At 29.9% G+C, this 19,437-nt stretch overlaps 1 protein-coding gene across 5 annotated transcripts; it reads right to left on the bottom strand.

Moving 5' to 3' along the window:
* Positions 1-434: 434 nt before the first annotated feature.
* Positions 435-8,580, bottom strand: LOC140669184 (MBT domain-containing protein 1). Of its 5 annotated transcripts, none has more exons than XM_072898769.1 (10): positions 8,315-8,580; positions 7,457-7,743; positions 7,094-7,328; positions 6,411-6,610; positions 5,871-6,065; positions 5,416-5,680; positions 4,535-5,271; positions 4,172-4,430; positions 3,764-4,113; positions 435-3,651 (listed from the first exon to the last, which is right to left on the bottom strand). In XM_072898769.1, exons 1-10 carry the CDS (start codon positions 8,334-8,336, stop codon positions 3,322-3,324), a joined length of 2,880 nt encoding a protein of 959 aa, XP_072754870.1. In that variant the 5' UTR covers positions 8,337-8,580; the 3' UTR covers positions 435-3,321. The 5 variants fall into 5 exon arrangements, with proteins under 5 accessions (XP_072754870.1, XP_072754872.1, XP_072754875.1 ...); XM_072898771.1 differs by having other exon boundaries at positions 7,457-7,719; XM_072898774.1 differs by having other exon boundaries at positions 7,457-7,683.
* Between the last annotated feature and the right edge of the window lie 10,857 nt (positions 8,581-19,437).

Genomic DNA, 19,437 nt, shown 5'->3' with positions numbered 1-19,437 from the left:
ATCTCATTATTTAATTAATTTAGAAATCATTATATATGCCATATTCCTCTTTAGGGTATAATTATGAGTTTATAGAAATAATGTAATTTCGCGATATATTATCTTATAAAATATGATATAGCATTATTCATATTATCGATAGCGCTGTAATATTGAATTTTATATTTGTACCTAAAATAATATAAATGAAGACTAATAGAAATAATAAACGATTGAAAATTTATCTTCCATTAAATTCATGAAATTTGCAAAAATGTCTTTTTATCACATGTTCATATATGTACGTGTATTACTTAAAAAAAATATATATAAAATTGATCTTTTTTATGAAAATTGAGATAAATTGAGTTATATATAAATTGTAAATTTATAACTTAAAGACAACTACTTTACTATAATAATCTAATAGTAAAGTTTCACAATAATTGCTACAATTTCTGGCAAATATCCATTTTATTTTCTTAACCCTCTATAGCCTACATTTTTCTTTATAAACATATGCGAAAATGTGGAATGTTGCACTTTCTCGCCTAATGTCACAATAAGAAAGACAATGAGTACAAATTCAGAAACTGATATGTAAATCACAATATGGCATAGAGGGATAAGATGTAACTAATAAGTATTCATTTCTCTCTAAGCGTATCTTTTTGTTTACTCTAGCATTGACAATGATGATGATGAAAAAGTCTGCATTATTGAGAGGTCATATGTGTTTCGTAATAATTTTCCATTACTTCATTTAAATATGTAATGTTTAAAATTACTCTACAAACATAAAATACAACACAAAATATTGAGATACTTGTCGCAAATTTTTTGAGTTAATTACATAATATAAATTTAATCATAATCAAAATTATACATTATGTGCTTTAAAACATAGACAGTATTGCCCTTTTGTACTTATTATTGTGTTATTCTTATTTGATAAAATTTTATACAATAGAAAAAGTCATATATTAATTAGAATTAGATATAACTTTTTTGTCAAATCAAATCTGTTTTACTTAGAATGAAAGTAAATTTATAACAAATAAGTAATAAAATTCTATTCAGTTTCATCAATATTATCAATATAAGACCTTCAATGTATCAGATAAATTAAAATTAAAGTTTAACTATAATTCTTAATTCTTTAAAAGTATATACCTAGCATATCAAATAATGAGCAGTTCGCTGCACGTTTCATACTGTATGTTAATGCTACATGTTCCTATTTGATTTTACAGCTCGTAGCAAAAAATTCAATTGTAAATAAAGATCAATATTTTTCATACGAAATTTAACGCACGAATACGGTTGAGAATATACAAGTTTCACTTTGCATGAATAACATGTTATTAGAATTCTGTAATAATTTGTGCATGAGAACGATACAGTGTTGGCCATTCATATACGAAATGCTCTCTTTTACCACAAATATATATATATATATAATCTTTTCAGGAAACATTAGATAAAAGATACGTAAAAGTCTAGTTTCTAGAGATTCCAAATTATTGAATAAATAATTGGCGAGTAATCACGTTTTACATTTTATAGTACTAAAATAGTATTTAAGAATCAAAGCAATATTCTTTAATGCTTGATTGCTTCGATTCATTATAGAGATGATTAAGCAATATATGGATATAATGTACATCATACACATGCATCAGCCACTTATTTATGGCATGGAGCCATGTGTCATGATTCGTAGAGAGACAGAGCTAAAACTAACATCATGCTACATATCATATTTACAAGATCTAAATATACGCTTACACAATTTTTCAGTTTTCTTTTAGTTATATTTAAATTTATATATATATATATATATATATATATATATATATATATATGTATTATTCGTTATACGTACATACAGAGTCAATTTACAGAGATTAATTAAAATAGAAAGATTGTATATTGTTATTGTTCAACAAGTCTAACATTAATCGGTAAATCAATCAAAGAAAAAAGTGTTCTCTGTACTTTGTGTAGCTGCTTTTAATATATCTGTATTAATTTACTCTGTTAGCGTATACATAATATGCGAGATGTCTGAATTTTTTTCTTCATTTATCCAAGAAAATTTATTATTTACTATTTATCCAAGGAAAATTAGATATTTTCACGTACCAGCTTGTGTATGTGGCTGATGCATCCATGTTATTAATGTAGAGCAATGTGACAGCATGGATTTACAAATAACACTGTGGTTGAAAGAAAAACTTCAGTAGAAAAACATATTACAGAAAATATGTCACATATTTATGAATAATGCATAAGTGCAATATACATACATCAAATTTTCCTTACATATGTATCAGGTATAAATATATATTTATATTTATTTATATATATCTATATATATATATAAAATGTATGATACTATTATAAAAAAATGTTAATTTTAACTCTTTTCTACAATATGGACATTATAAAAAAAAATTAGATGCTGTCTTTATTATAGAGAACAATCCATTCCAGAATGCAGTTTTTATAATTTATAGTTTATTTCCTTGCGTTTGTGTGTGCATCTATATATATTAAGAAATGTTTATTATCAGAATCATTACTAAACTTACCATCTTAATTAATAAGATTTTTAATAACACAGATTCTTAAAATTGTAATTACCTTACTGCAAATTTTATTTTCTATAAATTAACAAATGCAGCTTATATTTTATTATTATTATTATTTTCATTCACAGATATTAAAACATACAAATGAAATAAACCCAGCAAAAAATAATAAATCATATAGAATATAAATATATTAATATAAATATTAAGACATTTTAACTTTAATAAAAATTCTTGTTACATCTGTTAAAGTAGTTTGTTTTATATTTTGTTTACAGCATTTACACATTGTACATTTAACACTAAACATTTTTATATTTAATGCTTAATTAATTAAATGAGCTTAATGCAGATTTATATATTTATATTATTCTTTATTTTCATGAAAATTAATTAATTTTGATAAATAAATTTAATAAATATAATCAATTATTACTTTTTTATGAATTTATATATTTCAGGGAATAAAAATAAAATCATAGCTGCATTTTAGAATGGAATACTCTCTTTAACTCATAGTAGATCTCAAGGCATCTAAATTTTACAGTTTTGTTTTAGACTATGAAGAATCTACATATAAACATTCCTTCAGCACATTAGTAAAGTATGTAACAAATAACATGTATGTAACCATACTGAGATAGAGATGATTTTAATTATCGTTATTTCACATGCCTTACCTGTAAATCCATGTCTAATTTGCATAATGATGAAACTTAATTATAGCGCTAACTATATACTAGTTTTGTTATAATAATTTCTTCAATCCTAATTTCAACCTTTCCTGAGCTGGATTCACTTTGATTTTTAATTGCTGAATTAAATCATATATCTTTAAAGAAGGTCCAACTTTGAAACCTGTGAGGTCTATTATTTGGTCCTTAGTGAGAGTCAGCAATATCTTTCCATCTATTTTATTTTTACTGAAATTATCGCAGTATGTCGCACAGTCATTAACACGAAGAAATTGTGCAACATCAAAAACATTCCATTCAGATGGCACTAAATCACCAGATTCCGAACTTTTTTGTATACCATCTGCTAGTCTCGGTATATATTTACTACTTGCTGAAGTAACCTACAAGAATCAAATAAATTAGAATTTAATTTTATTTATAATAATTTTAATCAACATGATATAATTATATTTGAAAAAGATTACATTTATATACAAAAATTATGCTACTTACGTTGATGTATGACGTAGCAGTTCTTTCTTTAGGTGGTGGAGGGCTCTGTACTTCACTTTGTGTATCTCTCAATGCTTGACCTTGACCAGTGGTAGGACTGGGTAAGGTTTGGTCGGGACCAACCGGTTCTTCCGCCGTTTCCGGTTCTCTACTTCTCTGTTCCGGTAGACTCTCTAAGTCACGTTCTCTCTCAATTTTAGTTCCTTGAGCAGGCTCCAATTCTCGCCCGCGTTCGCGAGCCATACTAATACGTTCGCTCTGACGAGGTAGTATATTTTTGGAGCAAAACATCTTGCTACTCTTCTTCAATTTTCTCTTAGTTTTACGTTTAAGGCCTCTCGGTGATTTTACTAAAATATATTTTTATGAATATATATTTACTTAATCTAAACAATATGTGATATTTACCAGTAGGACTAGTGTTTTTAGTGAGTACACTTCGCGGCGCTTCTAACTTGTGGTCGACAAGATCGCACCAGCCAACAGGATAAATATCTGGACTTTGACAATCTAACCATTGATCATATTCATCTTCCCAACCATCAAAATGTACTCGTAATAATCTGCCAATCACTCTAGTAATAGTAGCAACACAAACTAATCTAGGATCCATTAAATCAGCAGCTTCAAGTCTCATTCCTTCAATAAATCCATGTTGGGGAATATCCTAAAATATGTTGAAGATATTCGCAATTATAACACATAAACAAGAATTACAAACTATATTAAGAAATGTATAGAAAAATGAATAGAAATATATAGAAAAATTACCCAATTAAACAACTGCATAGGAGCAGGTACAGTATTGGTCTCCATTAGATATGAATCCCATGTAAATGTAGTAGGATCATAGCCTTTTGGTGGTGTTAATGGTAAACCGTGTTGGGAACAAAACCCGACTGGAAAAATGCAAGGTGAACACGAATGATAACAAAACCAATCAGCACCGCTTGTGTCTTCGTCATAAGTGTCGATGCGAATCATAATGTAATCTTCTTTCAAAACTCGCATAATTGTTGCCGCACAGATAGCTGAAAGATTGAGTGGATCGATGGCCTCTATTTTCATTCCTTCTCTAAACGTGTATCCAAGATGCATGTGATGATTCTTTGGCACATGAAAAAGATTCTCCGTTGCGTCGTCTTCGGATAATTTTGATTTAGAAATTCGTTCCAAATATTCGGGATATGCATCCAGCGTCTGTCCCACTCTCTTAGCCCAACCGACGGGATGTATGAGAGGTGAATCTTCGTGACACCAGAAACCATTATCCTCCGGAGGAGAATCGTAATATCTCACATGTAAACGTTTGCCAATAATCTTTTGTATTGTCGCAACTTTGACTTGTGAGATTCTGTTTTTATCTACCACTTCTAAATGAAGTCCACATCGAAAACGAGATTTCATACTATCGTTCACCTTATTGTAAAAATTTGTCGGCAATGTTCTTGCACCGGTTAATCGTCTCATTAAAAAATCCTTCCAATCTTTGTACTTGTTTGCAATCGCTGCAAAAATAATTTGATATCAGATCATTTTCTTACATGCTTTTGTCCCACTTTTTTTTTAATAAAATTAATAATCGTCTTTCTCAACGCATTTCTTTTAGTCCGCGCATTGTCATTTTGTTAGAAATAATTTCGATTACGTACTGTTAGGTGGAATAAGAGGTTTTCCAATTGTGGCACACCAACCAACAGGATGTATGTCATTAGAACAAAGCGACACCCAAAAATCTTTATCTGCATTGTGTCCGAAACCCTCATACCTTAACAAAGCTCTATATCCACATATACGTAATACAGTTGCAACCCAAAACGAATCTGGAAAAGCCTCGCATACTTCGTCACAGTCGGTATTTTCTACTTCTACTTTCATACCCACTGTGATATTATCCCATATTTCAGATATAGGAGCCTAAAACAAAAATTGATAATGTAACAATAAATTATATGCTTGAATTTTATATAGTAAATATGCAAAAACCAATATTTTATCGCGCATTTGAAAATAGTTGTTGCAAATAAATATATCTCCTATAATATATATTTTTCTATTCTAAAATTTTATACATATAAAATGTATAAAACTCTTTGGAAAAACTAACATGTTTAAAACAAGATACTGGTGCTGCACAAAATCCAGGTTCAACAAGCTGTGGCGTCCAATCGTAAGAACCCGCCATTTCCGCTGTTCTCTTTCTTCTAACCGGTAAATCCTCAGGCATTACTGGTTCTAATTTAACTTTTTCTTTTTCTGATTCGATAGAATCCTTGATATCTATTTCTTCCTTTATAATTACCTAAAAAATCAAAATATAACATTTTTTAAATTAAAATTTACAACATAAACAAAACAGATGAGAAAATGCATGGGTTTCTAAAACTAAAATGGGTTCATAAAACTGTATGTAAGATCAGTCCATCGTTAAACATTTTTATATTTAAGAAAGTTTTGGACCAATTACATAAGTTATAATTTAACACATTGTCTTTTCTAAAGAATTTTTTATTAACCAGTGAAATTGAGTTAAATTTTAATTATTTCAATACAGGATTCTAACCTGTATTTTCAAAACACTGTTAATATATATAACATTATACATAACATTTTTTTCTATCTTAAAATAAGTTCAATATTAACTTACATCCGTCGGTGCTTTCATTTCATTAGGAGATGCTTGGTTTCCAGATACTGTCTGATCCACTGAATGAGATGGACTATATGTCGAATCGGCGGTAGGTGCTGTATGTTCTGAAGAACGTGCACATGCTCTACTGCAAAATCTACGCTCTTTTGTATAAAAGGCATGTTTCACTCCAATAGCACCACATTTTTCACAAACAGCTGTAAAATACATATAAATTTAAATAAAGATAGACTAGTAAGTATCATTAAATAAACAATATTTATGGCATAATGATTCCAATTATATTTTACTTAATAAAATTTATTATGATAAGAAAATATATGTAATCAAATAGTTATCTAGTAAAAAATTTAGACTTTTGTTATTTTTAGTAGTTTTATTTTAAATTAAAATATTTTACTTTTCAGAAAATATATCATATAACATTCCATTGTTTAGTTATAATTGAGTTAAGCAAGCGACTTTAGTCTGGATTTTCTTCGCATGAATTCTGAGAGTGATCTGTCTCGAGTCGTGCGTTATTGTTTGCGACGTGTTTGTCGCTAACTGCGAAATTCGAACTCTAAAGACGTGCCACAGCACTCATTTGTTTATAATAATTAAAACGAGCGCAATATCTTGCTGTTGTTCCGAACACATGTAGAAATTTATAGATAGATCTTTGTAATGATTATGCTTACCTATACCATCTTTACGAATAGGAATAAAATTTAAATCAGTATGAGGTTGATAAGCAATTGGTGTTTTTAATACAAGTCCAGGATGCTTTATAGGCTTTATTTTTCGATTGCGATTGTCTTGAGTTGTTTGAGTCGCCGCATTGCTCACAATTTGTTCTCGTTCTTCATCACCAATGTAATCTTCTAATGTTAAATATTCATTCATTTCTGGCCTTTCAGGTTGTGAATCATATTCCTTTAACAGCAAAAAAATTATAAAATTTAAAAAAATATACATCTATATATATATATATATATATATATATATAAATTTACTATAAATATAGATTGTTCTCTTTTGTTAAGCAAGAACATAAAACTCACTCGCTGTATGTCATGACCATCTACAGCTTCCATTGCTTCATCAGGTTCCGAACACTCATTTGAAAATTGTTGTGGTATATAGCGTACCATGGGAGCAATATGATGATTTCTAAGATCTTCATACGAATGCGAACCATGGGAGAAAAAAGGACTTTCAGCTTGACGAGGATCCAGCATCAGTTCATGAGTAGGCTCTCCCATCATCATATCTCCCATCCATACCATCCCTAATTGTTCAGGCAATCCAGGGATGGAAGTATACACTGTAGTCATACACATATCCATCCCTACATTCACATGATTGAGCAATTGTTACTACTTCTAACTGAATTATTATAAATATAAAAATATTCTCTTGTGAATTCTGTTCATAGGGAAAAGTACAACAATATTATATTTAAAGATAAAAAATTCTATATGAGTAAAATATTCCACTTAAAACTATCGACAATATATCAATTAAAGATAACTCGATCTATATTTGGATGCTAATCCCGTGATTTTGAAGATTTTAAAACTGTAGATAATTTCTACTTGGCATATCTATCTCGTGAAATATATAATCATTCATAAAGCTATTATCGAAACTACGAATATTGCAGTATTGTCGCGCTTTTTAATGTAAATTTTCCATTAGCGTTAGAATAGCAAAAAGCGACGCTAGAAAACCTTGGAGAGAGCACATACTTTTATTTAACCTTCCTATCATCGTTGCATTTTTTTTACACGTCTAACGGTCTCGCGATTGTTTAGCAAACGGATAAATTCGAAGATCCATCCGCAAACTGTCGCATCGTCCAAGAGAAATGATGGACCGGGCGCGTTCGAATTATGCCGCATACGAAAACAAGTGCGTACCATTAGAAGCTTGCATGTCCATGACAAAGAGTCGTTCGTGGAGTTTCTCGACGTTTTTAACCAGTATTACCGCAGTCTGCCCTCGGCGCAAAGCACTTTTCCCATCTCGATAAGCATAAAACACATCTCCACCGCTCGGATCCCGCTTTACCTAACTCCAATTTAATAGAAATACATCATTTTCCGCGACATCCCTGAACAATAGGGCAAAACATTCGGCGGTAGGCCGTTCGCTTCGCCCCCACCATTTTCATTTTCTCTAGCAGGGCTGGCAATTCCTGAAATCAAACCAGAGACTGGCGGATTTACACAGAGAGAAGCGTGAGAGACGCCACGGCCCGGTTTTACGTTTACGTGATCCCTGAAAGCGATACGCCCTCTGTGGACATAAAAACGTGGACATTGAACTACATAGCCAATATCCACGAATGTTCTCAATGGATAACACATAATGAGCACAGTTTTGGTTGCGATCCGTGCTATGTCCACAAAATTCATTAACACATTTTGCTTATTCACTTTCACCTAAAAATAATTTGTTATTTCTCCACACTGGCAATAATTTACTTTTAATATCAAATAACCAAGTAAATATTGTAAATATTCTAATTTTGCCAATAATATCTTGATTTTTGGTAATTCTTTTTCTTTTAAAAAACGCTATTTTTACATTCTACATTTTACAAATTAAAACTTATTTTATATGAAAAAAAAATTTCTTTCAACAATTTAATAATTTAGAGTATTATATTGTTCTACAAATACAATAATAAACTATTAGATATCGATAGATTCAATTAAATGAAATAAAAATCAGATATATTATATACGTATGTATATACGTATATATACAAAATTTTTTTAATTAGAGAAAAATGTTAATTTTTTACTTATTTAAGTAAAAATTGTCCGAATTATATCACTGTTCGCTGTCATAATTGTAAAAATTTCATTAATTTTCATTACATATTATTTTAAAAAAGATAAAATAAAAAATAAAAGTTTTAATTTTTACTTGACAAGCCGCCGCATTTTAATTTATATAGCTAAAGCATTAGAGCTAAAAGAAGGTCCCCCCTAAATATTTAATCGTATAAATTCTTGTATTACTAATAAAAAAGTTGGTGCGAGACACTTTCTGTATAACAACTAATCGTGATTTGAAAAAAAAGGAAAATTACTTATCAAAATTAATTAACCCAGATCATTGTTGCAAAAGACTCTTATGTAACTCTATATATATATATGATATATAAATACATATTTATAATATAATTTTATTTTATTTAATTACTGTAATTCTATTCATCAGTTGACTCGTTTAATTTATCTACTTGTCGCTTTAAATTTACAATTTTAAGAGCAGGACGTTTGATATATTAATTTCGGGAAAAGAAACTTTATTAATTACTGTTAATTAATGCCGATTATCCAATTGGCATACTTGTACGCGATTAGTAATATTTAATTCTAAACTTTGTAATATTTTACTTTAGAATATACTCATATTTTTGTGCGATCGATATCAATATCAATCGGCGAATGTCGCAGGGTTGTGCGCGCTTCGGTGAGCGGAAGGCCCCGACCGATCGATCTATGCCGGCGCGTATCGATTCGGGTATGGATCCGCGGTTGGATCGTGGTTGGCGGCTTCTCGGGGGCCGCGGTTTCGTCGGCTCGTTCGGGTGGCCGACAAGATGGCCGGGAACGGAAAGGACCGCTTTGCTGGAGGCTCGTAGAGCGCTTGGATATGATTAAAAAATGGGCGCTCTGCGCCTCTGCCCATTGTACGGCGGGTGTTGGCCGGGTAACGAGGCCAGTCTTTGACCACGTACTTTTCTAGCCAGTTGGACCTACCTTTGTTGCTCCTGGCCATATTCATTCTGACTCGATTTTTAGCCAGAGATCAAAGAAGAAAAATAATTCCTTCCTATTGCCGGTTAATTATTATCGCCGGCAAATAAGACGATCTAAATTTGTTTAGGATCGTACGATATTATAATCGTTTTCTAGACGCGTTGTACGTCATTCAGTCGTTTAAAGTCGCAAAAGATAATATAATCATGTATATACCGAAAAAATTATATTCTCGAAATATATACTTTTATAAACTCTCCTTATAGATATATTCTTAATAAACGAGAATATTTTCTTCTTTAGATATTAATACTTTTTCGACATATCTTATATATATATATATATATATTTAACTTGTCAATGTTTTAATAAATTGCTAATGTCAACAATTTATAAAATTTTTTTTTGTAATTATTGAAATTAATGATCTCAAATATTAAATAATATAATGGTAAAGAAATATCCATTTTTTTTAGTATACATTCTTACATGTTAAGAATATCTAAAATTACTCTACTCTGTAGAAGATTTCTCCCTTAAACTAATATCAAGAAGATTCTTTTAATATCCATTTTAAAAGAAGATATAAGTAAAGTACTCTTAAGATGAGAATATAATTTTTTCGATGCATATAAAATATATTAGCATGTATGTTAGATACTCCTCTGTCGGCAGGTCATTAACATCTGTATCTTTAAAATTGTTTTATAAAACTCATATTACAAATATATAATTGAAATTAATATTTTATGTATATTTCATTCATTGTATTCATCATTACATTTTATAATACGTGTTTTGCATAAAATTGGAATAAATATTACATATTCTTATTCCTAAAATATTTTTCCTTTTCTTTCAATTTATATGTATAACTTTTCTATTTTAACAAAATTTTCTATTAAAAAAAAATGAATAAAAAATATAAAATTTTATCTTACATATAATAAAGATACAAAAGAAATTTTTCTATGATTTAAAATTGACTCAGAACTCATTAGAATACGTTATCCTGCCGTCCGAGGGTTAAAGCAACGTATTTATCTACAATCTACATCTCTATCTACCAGAATCTCTACATAAATTCGTTGCTTTAAAATATAATAAAAGCTTTTTGTCACTCACCGACACTGATGCGCAACAGCGGAGTTGTCGCTATTGAAGCTATGTTATCTGTAACATACAAAATAAAATCCAAATTATAGCAGCGATTTTAAATAATAAATATTAAAGAATTTATTATTATACTTAATAAATTTATATTCGACGCGTACAATAATAAGCAGATATATATAAATATGGAATAACTTTGTAAATTAAAAAAACTTTTCTTTTTAAATAAAAACTTTTATAAGATTTATACAAAAATCTTTATCTCTGAGTTTCTTTTGATTAAATCATTCAATTAAAAGAATCGAATTATTTCGTATAAGGCATTTATTAATTAATATACAAATAATATTTACCCTGGGGTTGCTCCGCCGATGCAGGATGCCTCTCCTAGGCCTCCTCCTCCTCTTAGATTGTAAGGGACGTCAGGAACTATTGTTTTATACGCGCGATATACTTTTTTTAATTTGTTGAAACCGCACAAAAATAAAATATTTTAAACCGTACAAAAATAAAAACGCGCGATAGTTTGACGGTACTCCCGCACTTTCACGCGCGATACTTTGACGGCACTCCCGAATTTCGCAACGATCGAAAATCCTATTTTATCACGCGCGAGAATCATACTTGGAGTCGACAGGTCGGGCACGATCAAACTCCAACGAAGGAAAGATCAAAATCAGAATAAATGAACGAAAACACGATCGCGATCGCGACGAAGTCGAGACAAATGTCAAAAACAATAGCGCTCTATATGTCACCAAGGTCGAATGTTATTATTTTATTTCAGAATCATTTTAGACGTACTTTAACACGTTAAGATTTATCGTAATATTATTACGTATATTATCGTCGCGAGAAACGTGTACGGCGCGCTCGACCTCGAGGTGACCGAACGCGAGGCGCACGTGCCGGCGCCGGCGCCGACATCCGAGTAAAAACACGTGCGCACACTACGCCCGCCGGAGTAAGAATGAATGACTCATGGCTGTCACTTAGTCACGTACGCCGTACGCGCTGGGCTCCTCTCTCTTACTATGGAATGCGTGACGTCAAAGACAAGGTCGAGTATGCTCATTCTCTCTCTCTCTCTTTCTCCTCGCGCCAGACAATAACAAATACGCACTATACTACGTGATATAATTTAACGCGTTGAAATATGTACAATCAAATGATTCTAAAATACATATAAAATTCCTTAACTAAAATGATATTATTATTCGATTTAATGCCATATATTTAAAATACATGAAACGCGATTACGAAATGTGTAAAATACTTCAACGAAAGCAATCTTATGACTTACTGTATGACTATTATAATTGCACGATTTATTTATTATATTCGTAAAAAATTATATCAATGATGTGTGTGTGTGTGTGTGTGTGTGTGTGTGAACAATTATTTGTAAAAGCGATAGAAATTTATATTATAGATACACACATATATTTATACACGTATAATAATTAAATATGAATTAATAATGAAAAATATGTACAAATTTACTGCCTGTACTTATTACATTTACTATATATGTATAACTCTATGTAATTATAGAAATTTGTCATATTATATTAAATAAATATTCTCTCTTTCATCGTAACTATTTAATTAATCATTCATATAAATTACTTATCAAAATTATTTAACCAAGATCATTGTTGCAAGAGACTCATATATAAGTATATTTATAATGTAATTTTATTTTATTTATTACTTACTGTAATTTTATACATCTATTGACTCGTTTAATTCATCTATTTGTCGTTTTGAATTTACACTTTTAATAGCAGGACGTTTGATATATTAATTTCGGGAAATGAAACTTTATTAATTACTGTTGATTAATGCCGATTATGCAATTGACATACTCATACGCGATTGATAATATGTGTCTTCTAATATCCTCGAAAGTTCAAGTTTTATTAATAAAATATTTTACATAAGTCTTCCCGCGGATTTTAGCGATACCTTCTTTGCCAAATATGTTTTCCTAATCATTCAGAAGCGAATTTCCGAGCGTTTTAAAATACATTATTGCTCGTGAAGTATGTTGCCGATATTTATGTAAAATATTTTATTAATAAAACTTGAACTTTCGAGGATATTAGAAGACACATATTATCAATCGCGTATGAGTATGTCAATTGCATAATCGGCATTAATCAACAGTAATTAATAAAGTTTCATTTCCCGAAATTAATATATCAAACGTCCTGCTATTAAAAGTGTAAATTCAAAACGACAAATAGATGAATTAAACGAGTCAATAGATGTATAAAATTACAGTAAGTAATAAATAAAATAAAATTACATTATAAATATACTTATATATGAGTCTCTTGCAACAATGATCTCGGTTAATTAATTTTGATAAGTAATTTATATGAATGATTAATTAAATAGTTACGATGAAAGAGAGAATATTTATTTAATATAATATGACAAATTTCTATAATTACATAGAGTTATACATATATAGTAAATGTAATAAGTACAGGCAGTAAATTTGTACATATTTTTCATTATTAATTTATATTTAATTATTATACGTCTATAAATATATGCCGGTATCTATATTATAAATTCCTATCATTTTTACAAATAATTGTTCACATCATTGATATAATTTTAAACGAATATAATAAAGAAATCGTTAAATAGTTATACGGCAAATGTTATAAGATTGCTTTCGTTAAAATATTTTACACATTTCGTAAATCGCGTTTCATGTATTTTAAATATATCGCATTAAATCGAATAATAATATTATTTTAGTTAAAGAATTTTACATGTATTTTAGAATTATTTGATTGTGTACATATTTCAACGCGTTAAATTGTATAGTGCCTATTTGTTATTGTCTGCTGGCGCGAGAGAGAGAGAGAGAGAATGAGCATACTCGGCCTTGTCCTTTGACGTCACGCATTCCATAGTAAGAGGTAAGAGAGGGGAGACCACGGCGTACGCGACTCGTGACAGCGGTGAGTCATTCATTCCGACTTGGGCGGGCGTAGTGTGCGCACGTGTGTTTTTCTTCGGCGTCGGCGCCGGCGTCTCGCGTTCGATCACCTCGAGGTCGAGCGCGTCGTACGTGTTTCTCACGACGATAATACGTAATAATAATACGAATAATATGTAATAATATTACGATAAATCTTAACGTGTTAAAGTACGTCTAAAATGATTCCGAAATAAAATAATAACATTCGATCTTAGTGACATATAGAGCGCTATTGTTTTTGACATTTGTCTCGACTTCGTCGCGATCGCGATCGTGTTTTCGTTCATTTATTCTGATTTTGATCTTTCCTTCGTTGGAGTTTGATCGTGCCCGACCTGTCGACTCCAAGTATGATTCTCGCGCGTGATAAAATAGGATTTTCGATCGTTGCGAAATTCGGGAGTGCCGTCAAAGTATCGCGCGTGAAAGTGCGGGAGTACCGTCAAACTATCGCGCGTTTTTATTTTTGTACGGTTTAAAATATTTTATTTTTGTGCGGTTTCAACAAATTAAAAAAAGTATATCGCGCGTATAAAACAATAGTTCCTGACGTCCCTTACAATCTAAGAGGAGGAGGAGGCCTAGGAGAGGCATCCTGCATCGGCGGAGCAACCCCAGGGTAAATATTATTTGTATATTAATTAATAAATGCCTTATACGAAATAATTCGATTCTTTTAATTGAATGATTTAATCAAAAGAAACTCAGAGATAAAGATTTTTGTATAAATCTTATAAAAGTTTTTATTTAAAAAGAAAAGTTTTTTTAATTTACAAAGTTATTCCATATTTATATATATCTGCTTATTATTGTACGCGTCGAATATAAATTTATTAAGTATAATAATAAATTCTTTAATATTTATTATTTAAAATCGCTGCTATAATTTGGATTTTATTTTGTATGTTACAGATAACATAGCTTCAATAGCGACAACTCCGCTGTTGCGCATCAGTGTCGGTGAGTGACAAAAAGCTTTTATTATATTTTAAAGCAACGAATTTATGTAGAGATTCTGGTAGATAGAGATGTAGATTGTAGATAAATACGTTGCTTTAACCCTCGGACGGCAGGATAACGTATTCTAATGAGTTCTGAGTCAATTTTAAATCATAGAAAAATTTCTTTTGTATCTTTATTATATGTAAGATAAAATTTTATATTTTTTATTCATTTTTTTTTAATAGAAAATTTTGTTAAAATAGAAAAGTTATACATATAAATTGAAAGAAAAGGAAAAATATTTTAGGAATAAGAATATGTAATATTTATTCCAATTTTATGCAAAACACGTATTATAAAATGTAATGATGAATACAATGAATGAAATATACATAAAATATTAATTTCAATTATATATTTGTAATATGAGTTTTATAAAACAATTTTAAAGATACAGATGTTAATGACCTGCCGACAGAGGAGTATCTAACATACATGCTAATATATTTTATATGCATCGAAAAAATTATATTCTCATCTTAAGAGTACTTTACTTATATCTTCTTTTAAAATGGATATTAAAAGAATCTTCTTGATATTAGTTTAAGGGAGAAATCTTCTACAGAGTAGAGTAATTTTAGATATTCTTAACATGTAAGAATGTATACTAAAAAAAATGGATATTTCTTTACCATTATATTATTTAATATTTGAGATCATTAATTTCAATAATTACAAAAAAAAATTTTATAAATTGTTGACATTAGCAATTTATTAAAACATTGACAAGTTAAATATATATATATATATATATATATATATATATATATATATAAGATATGTCGAAAAAGTATTAATATCTAAAGAAGAAAATATTCTCGTTTATTAAGAATATATCTATAAGGAGAGTTTATAAAAGTATATATTTCGAGAATATAATTTTTTCGGTATATACATGATTATATTATCTTTTGCGACTTTAAACGACTGAATGACGTACAACGCGTCTAGAAAACGATTATAATATCGTACGATCCTAAACAAATTTAGATCGTCTTATTTGCCGGCGATAATAATTAACCGGCAATAGGAAGGAATTATTTTTCTTCTTTGATCTCTGGCTAAAAATCGAGTCAGAATGAATATGGCCAGGAGCAACAAAGGTAGGTCCAACTGGCTAGAAAAGTACGTGGTCAAAGACTGGCCTCGTTACCCGGCCAACACCCGCCGTACAATGGGCAGAGGCGCAGAGCGCCCATTTTTTAATCATATCCAAGCGCTCTACGAGCCTCCAGCAAAGCGGTCCTTTCCGTTCCCGGCCATCTTGTCGGCCACCCGAACGAGCCGACGAAACCGCGGCCCCCGAGAAGCCGCCAACCACGATCCAACCGCGGATCCATACCCGAATCGATACGCGCCGGCATAGATCGATCGGTCGGGGCCTTCCGCCCACCGAAGCGCGCACAACCCTGCGACATTCGCCGATTGATATTGATATCGATCGCACAAAAATATGAGTATATTCTAAAGTAAAATATTACAAAGTTTAGAATTAAATATTACTAATCGCGTACAAGTATGCCAATTGGATAATCGGCATTAATTAACAGTAATTAATAAAGTTTCTTTTCCCGAAATTAATATATCAAACGTCCTGCTCTTAAAATTGTAAATTTAAAGCGACAAGTAGATAAATTAAACGAGTCAACTGATGAATAGAATTACAGTAATTAATTAAAATAAAATTATATTATAAATATGTATTTATATATCATATATATATATATATATATAGAGTTACATAAGAGTCTCTTGCAACAATGATCTGGGTTAATTAATTTTGATAAGTAATTTTCCTTTTTTTTCAAATCACGATTAGTTGTTATACAGAAAGTGTCTCGCACCAACTTTTTTATTAGTAATACAAGAATTTATACGATTAAATATTTAGGGGGGACCTTCTTTTAGCTCTAATGCTTTAGCTATATAAATTAAAATGCGGCGGCTTGTCAAGTAAAAATTAAAACTTTTATTTTTTATTTTATCTTTTTTAAAATAATATGTAATGAAAATTAATGAAATTTTTACGATTATGACAGCGAACAGTGATATAATTCGGACAATTTTTACTTAAATAAGTAAAAAATTAACATTTTTCTCTAATTAAAAAAATTTTGTATATATACGTATATACATACGTATATAATATATCTGATTTTTATTTCATTTAATTGAATCTATCGATATCTAATAGTTTATTATTGTATTTGTAGAACAATATAATACTTTAAGTTATTAAATTGTTGAAAGAAATTTTTTTTTCATATAAAATAAGTTTTAATTTGTAAAATGTAGAATGTAAAAATAGCGTTTATTAAAAGAAAAAGAATTACCAAAAATCAAGATATTATTGGCAAAATTAGAATATTGACAATATTTACTTGGTTATTTGATATTAAAAGTAAATTATTGCCAGTGTGGAGAAATAACAAATTATTTTTAGGTGAAAGTGAATAAGCAAAATGTGTTAATGAATTTTGTGGACATAGCACGGATCGCAACCAAAACTGTGCTCATTATGTGTTATCCATTGAGAACATTCGTGGATATTGGCTATGTAGTTCAATGCCCACGTTTTTATGTCCACAGAGGGCGTATCGCTTTCAGGGATCACGTAAACGTAAAACCGGGCCGTGGCGTCTCTCACGCTTCTCTCTGGCGTAATATTCCGATATCCAATAGGAAAAGAGCTTTTCTAGAGATTATAGTTACTACAACAAGTTTTGTCCCTAAAAAACCAATCTTTCTAGTGAATGTCGGACGCAGTGTCAGTGTGAATCTTCTATAAGGCAAGTCATTTATGGATTTACTGTGAACGCGATATATGATGTACTACGTTACTCAAGTGATTAATTTCAAATTTACATACTATAAAGATTCAAACTGCGTTCAACATCGGATGTCTGTTAATTGCAAAATTTTAGTAGAACTCTAGAGTTCCTAGAAAAGTATTAAATGTAAGATTAAAACAATAAATATCTAACCTAATATATTATATAATATATATTTAATTAATTAATAAGAATATAGATTTTTCAGGAGATATCAGATTTTGTATCAATAGTCGTGTGATATATTTATAAATATCTATCTAAATATATTGTATCTTGTTACAATTTTCATAGGAAAAAAGTCATGCAAGTAATATTTTATTATATATATTCGTCACATTTCTAAGTAAATACAGCAGCTTATTCCATTTTTTATGATATTAATTTGCACTCTATTTCATGTCATTTTCATTTCGAAAGATTTAATAAATCAATAAGAGCAAATCTTATACGCTTTGAAACGCAAGTAGGAGTGCATTTAATATGTATTTATTTGCATATTATATATTTTGAATTTATTTAAAATACACATTAATATTGCGTTTAATAGAAACTAACTTCAATTGATTACGTCATACAACCATATTTGATTCGCGATGATAAACTCGACAGTCGGAATCGGAAATCGGACCGGTCCTCACGGAAGTTAAAATGTTTCCGCATCCGCGTTCGTCTACAGTGTGCGCGGTTATTTGTAACACAAAATGCTTGTATATACATAGAATCGGGATCGTGTATCGAAGAAACGGAATCAATTAATCACTGTGATAAATATCGCGTAAGTGTCGTATATGTAACAGAATAGTGCCGAGAAAAAATGTCGGGATCGTTGGAAAAAAAATGTCGGGAGTTCCGGATAAAAATGTTGGGAGTGCTGGAAAAAATATCGGGAGTGTCGGAAAAAGTATCGGGCGATCGTTTTGTATATTGGACAAATAGTGACAACTCCGTTAAGTGAACACTGCTCGATTGCTGCAGGTATTTTTATATATATTAATAAACTTTTAAATGAAAAATTTACCTCGCGAAAAATAAATATTGAAAATAAGCGGATATATATCACAGAAATGCTGAAAAAAAGATAAATATAATCAGTATAATATATATGAGTCGCTTTTATTTTCCAACTTTTTATGAAATTCACATATTTTATGTATTTCGCTGCATAGAAATCTAAAATTGTCTTTCTCTTGTATTTTCTTTTTTTTTTGAAAAATAAATAATATTGCTTCGATGGTGAAATATTATTACTTTATATATAGATATTGAAATATTATTGTTTTATATATAAATAATTTTTATTTATACTTTCTGTATAT

Source organism: Anoplolepis gracilipes, chromosome 9, assembly GCF_047496725.1.
Source record: "Anoplolepis gracilipes chromosome 9, ASM4749672v1, whole genome shotgun sequence".
Classification (NCBI taxonomy): Eukaryota; Metazoa; Arthropoda; class Insecta; order Hymenoptera; family Formicidae; genus Anoplolepis; species Anoplolepis gracilipes.
This window is presented reverse-complemented; position numbering and strand designations above follow the sequence as displayed.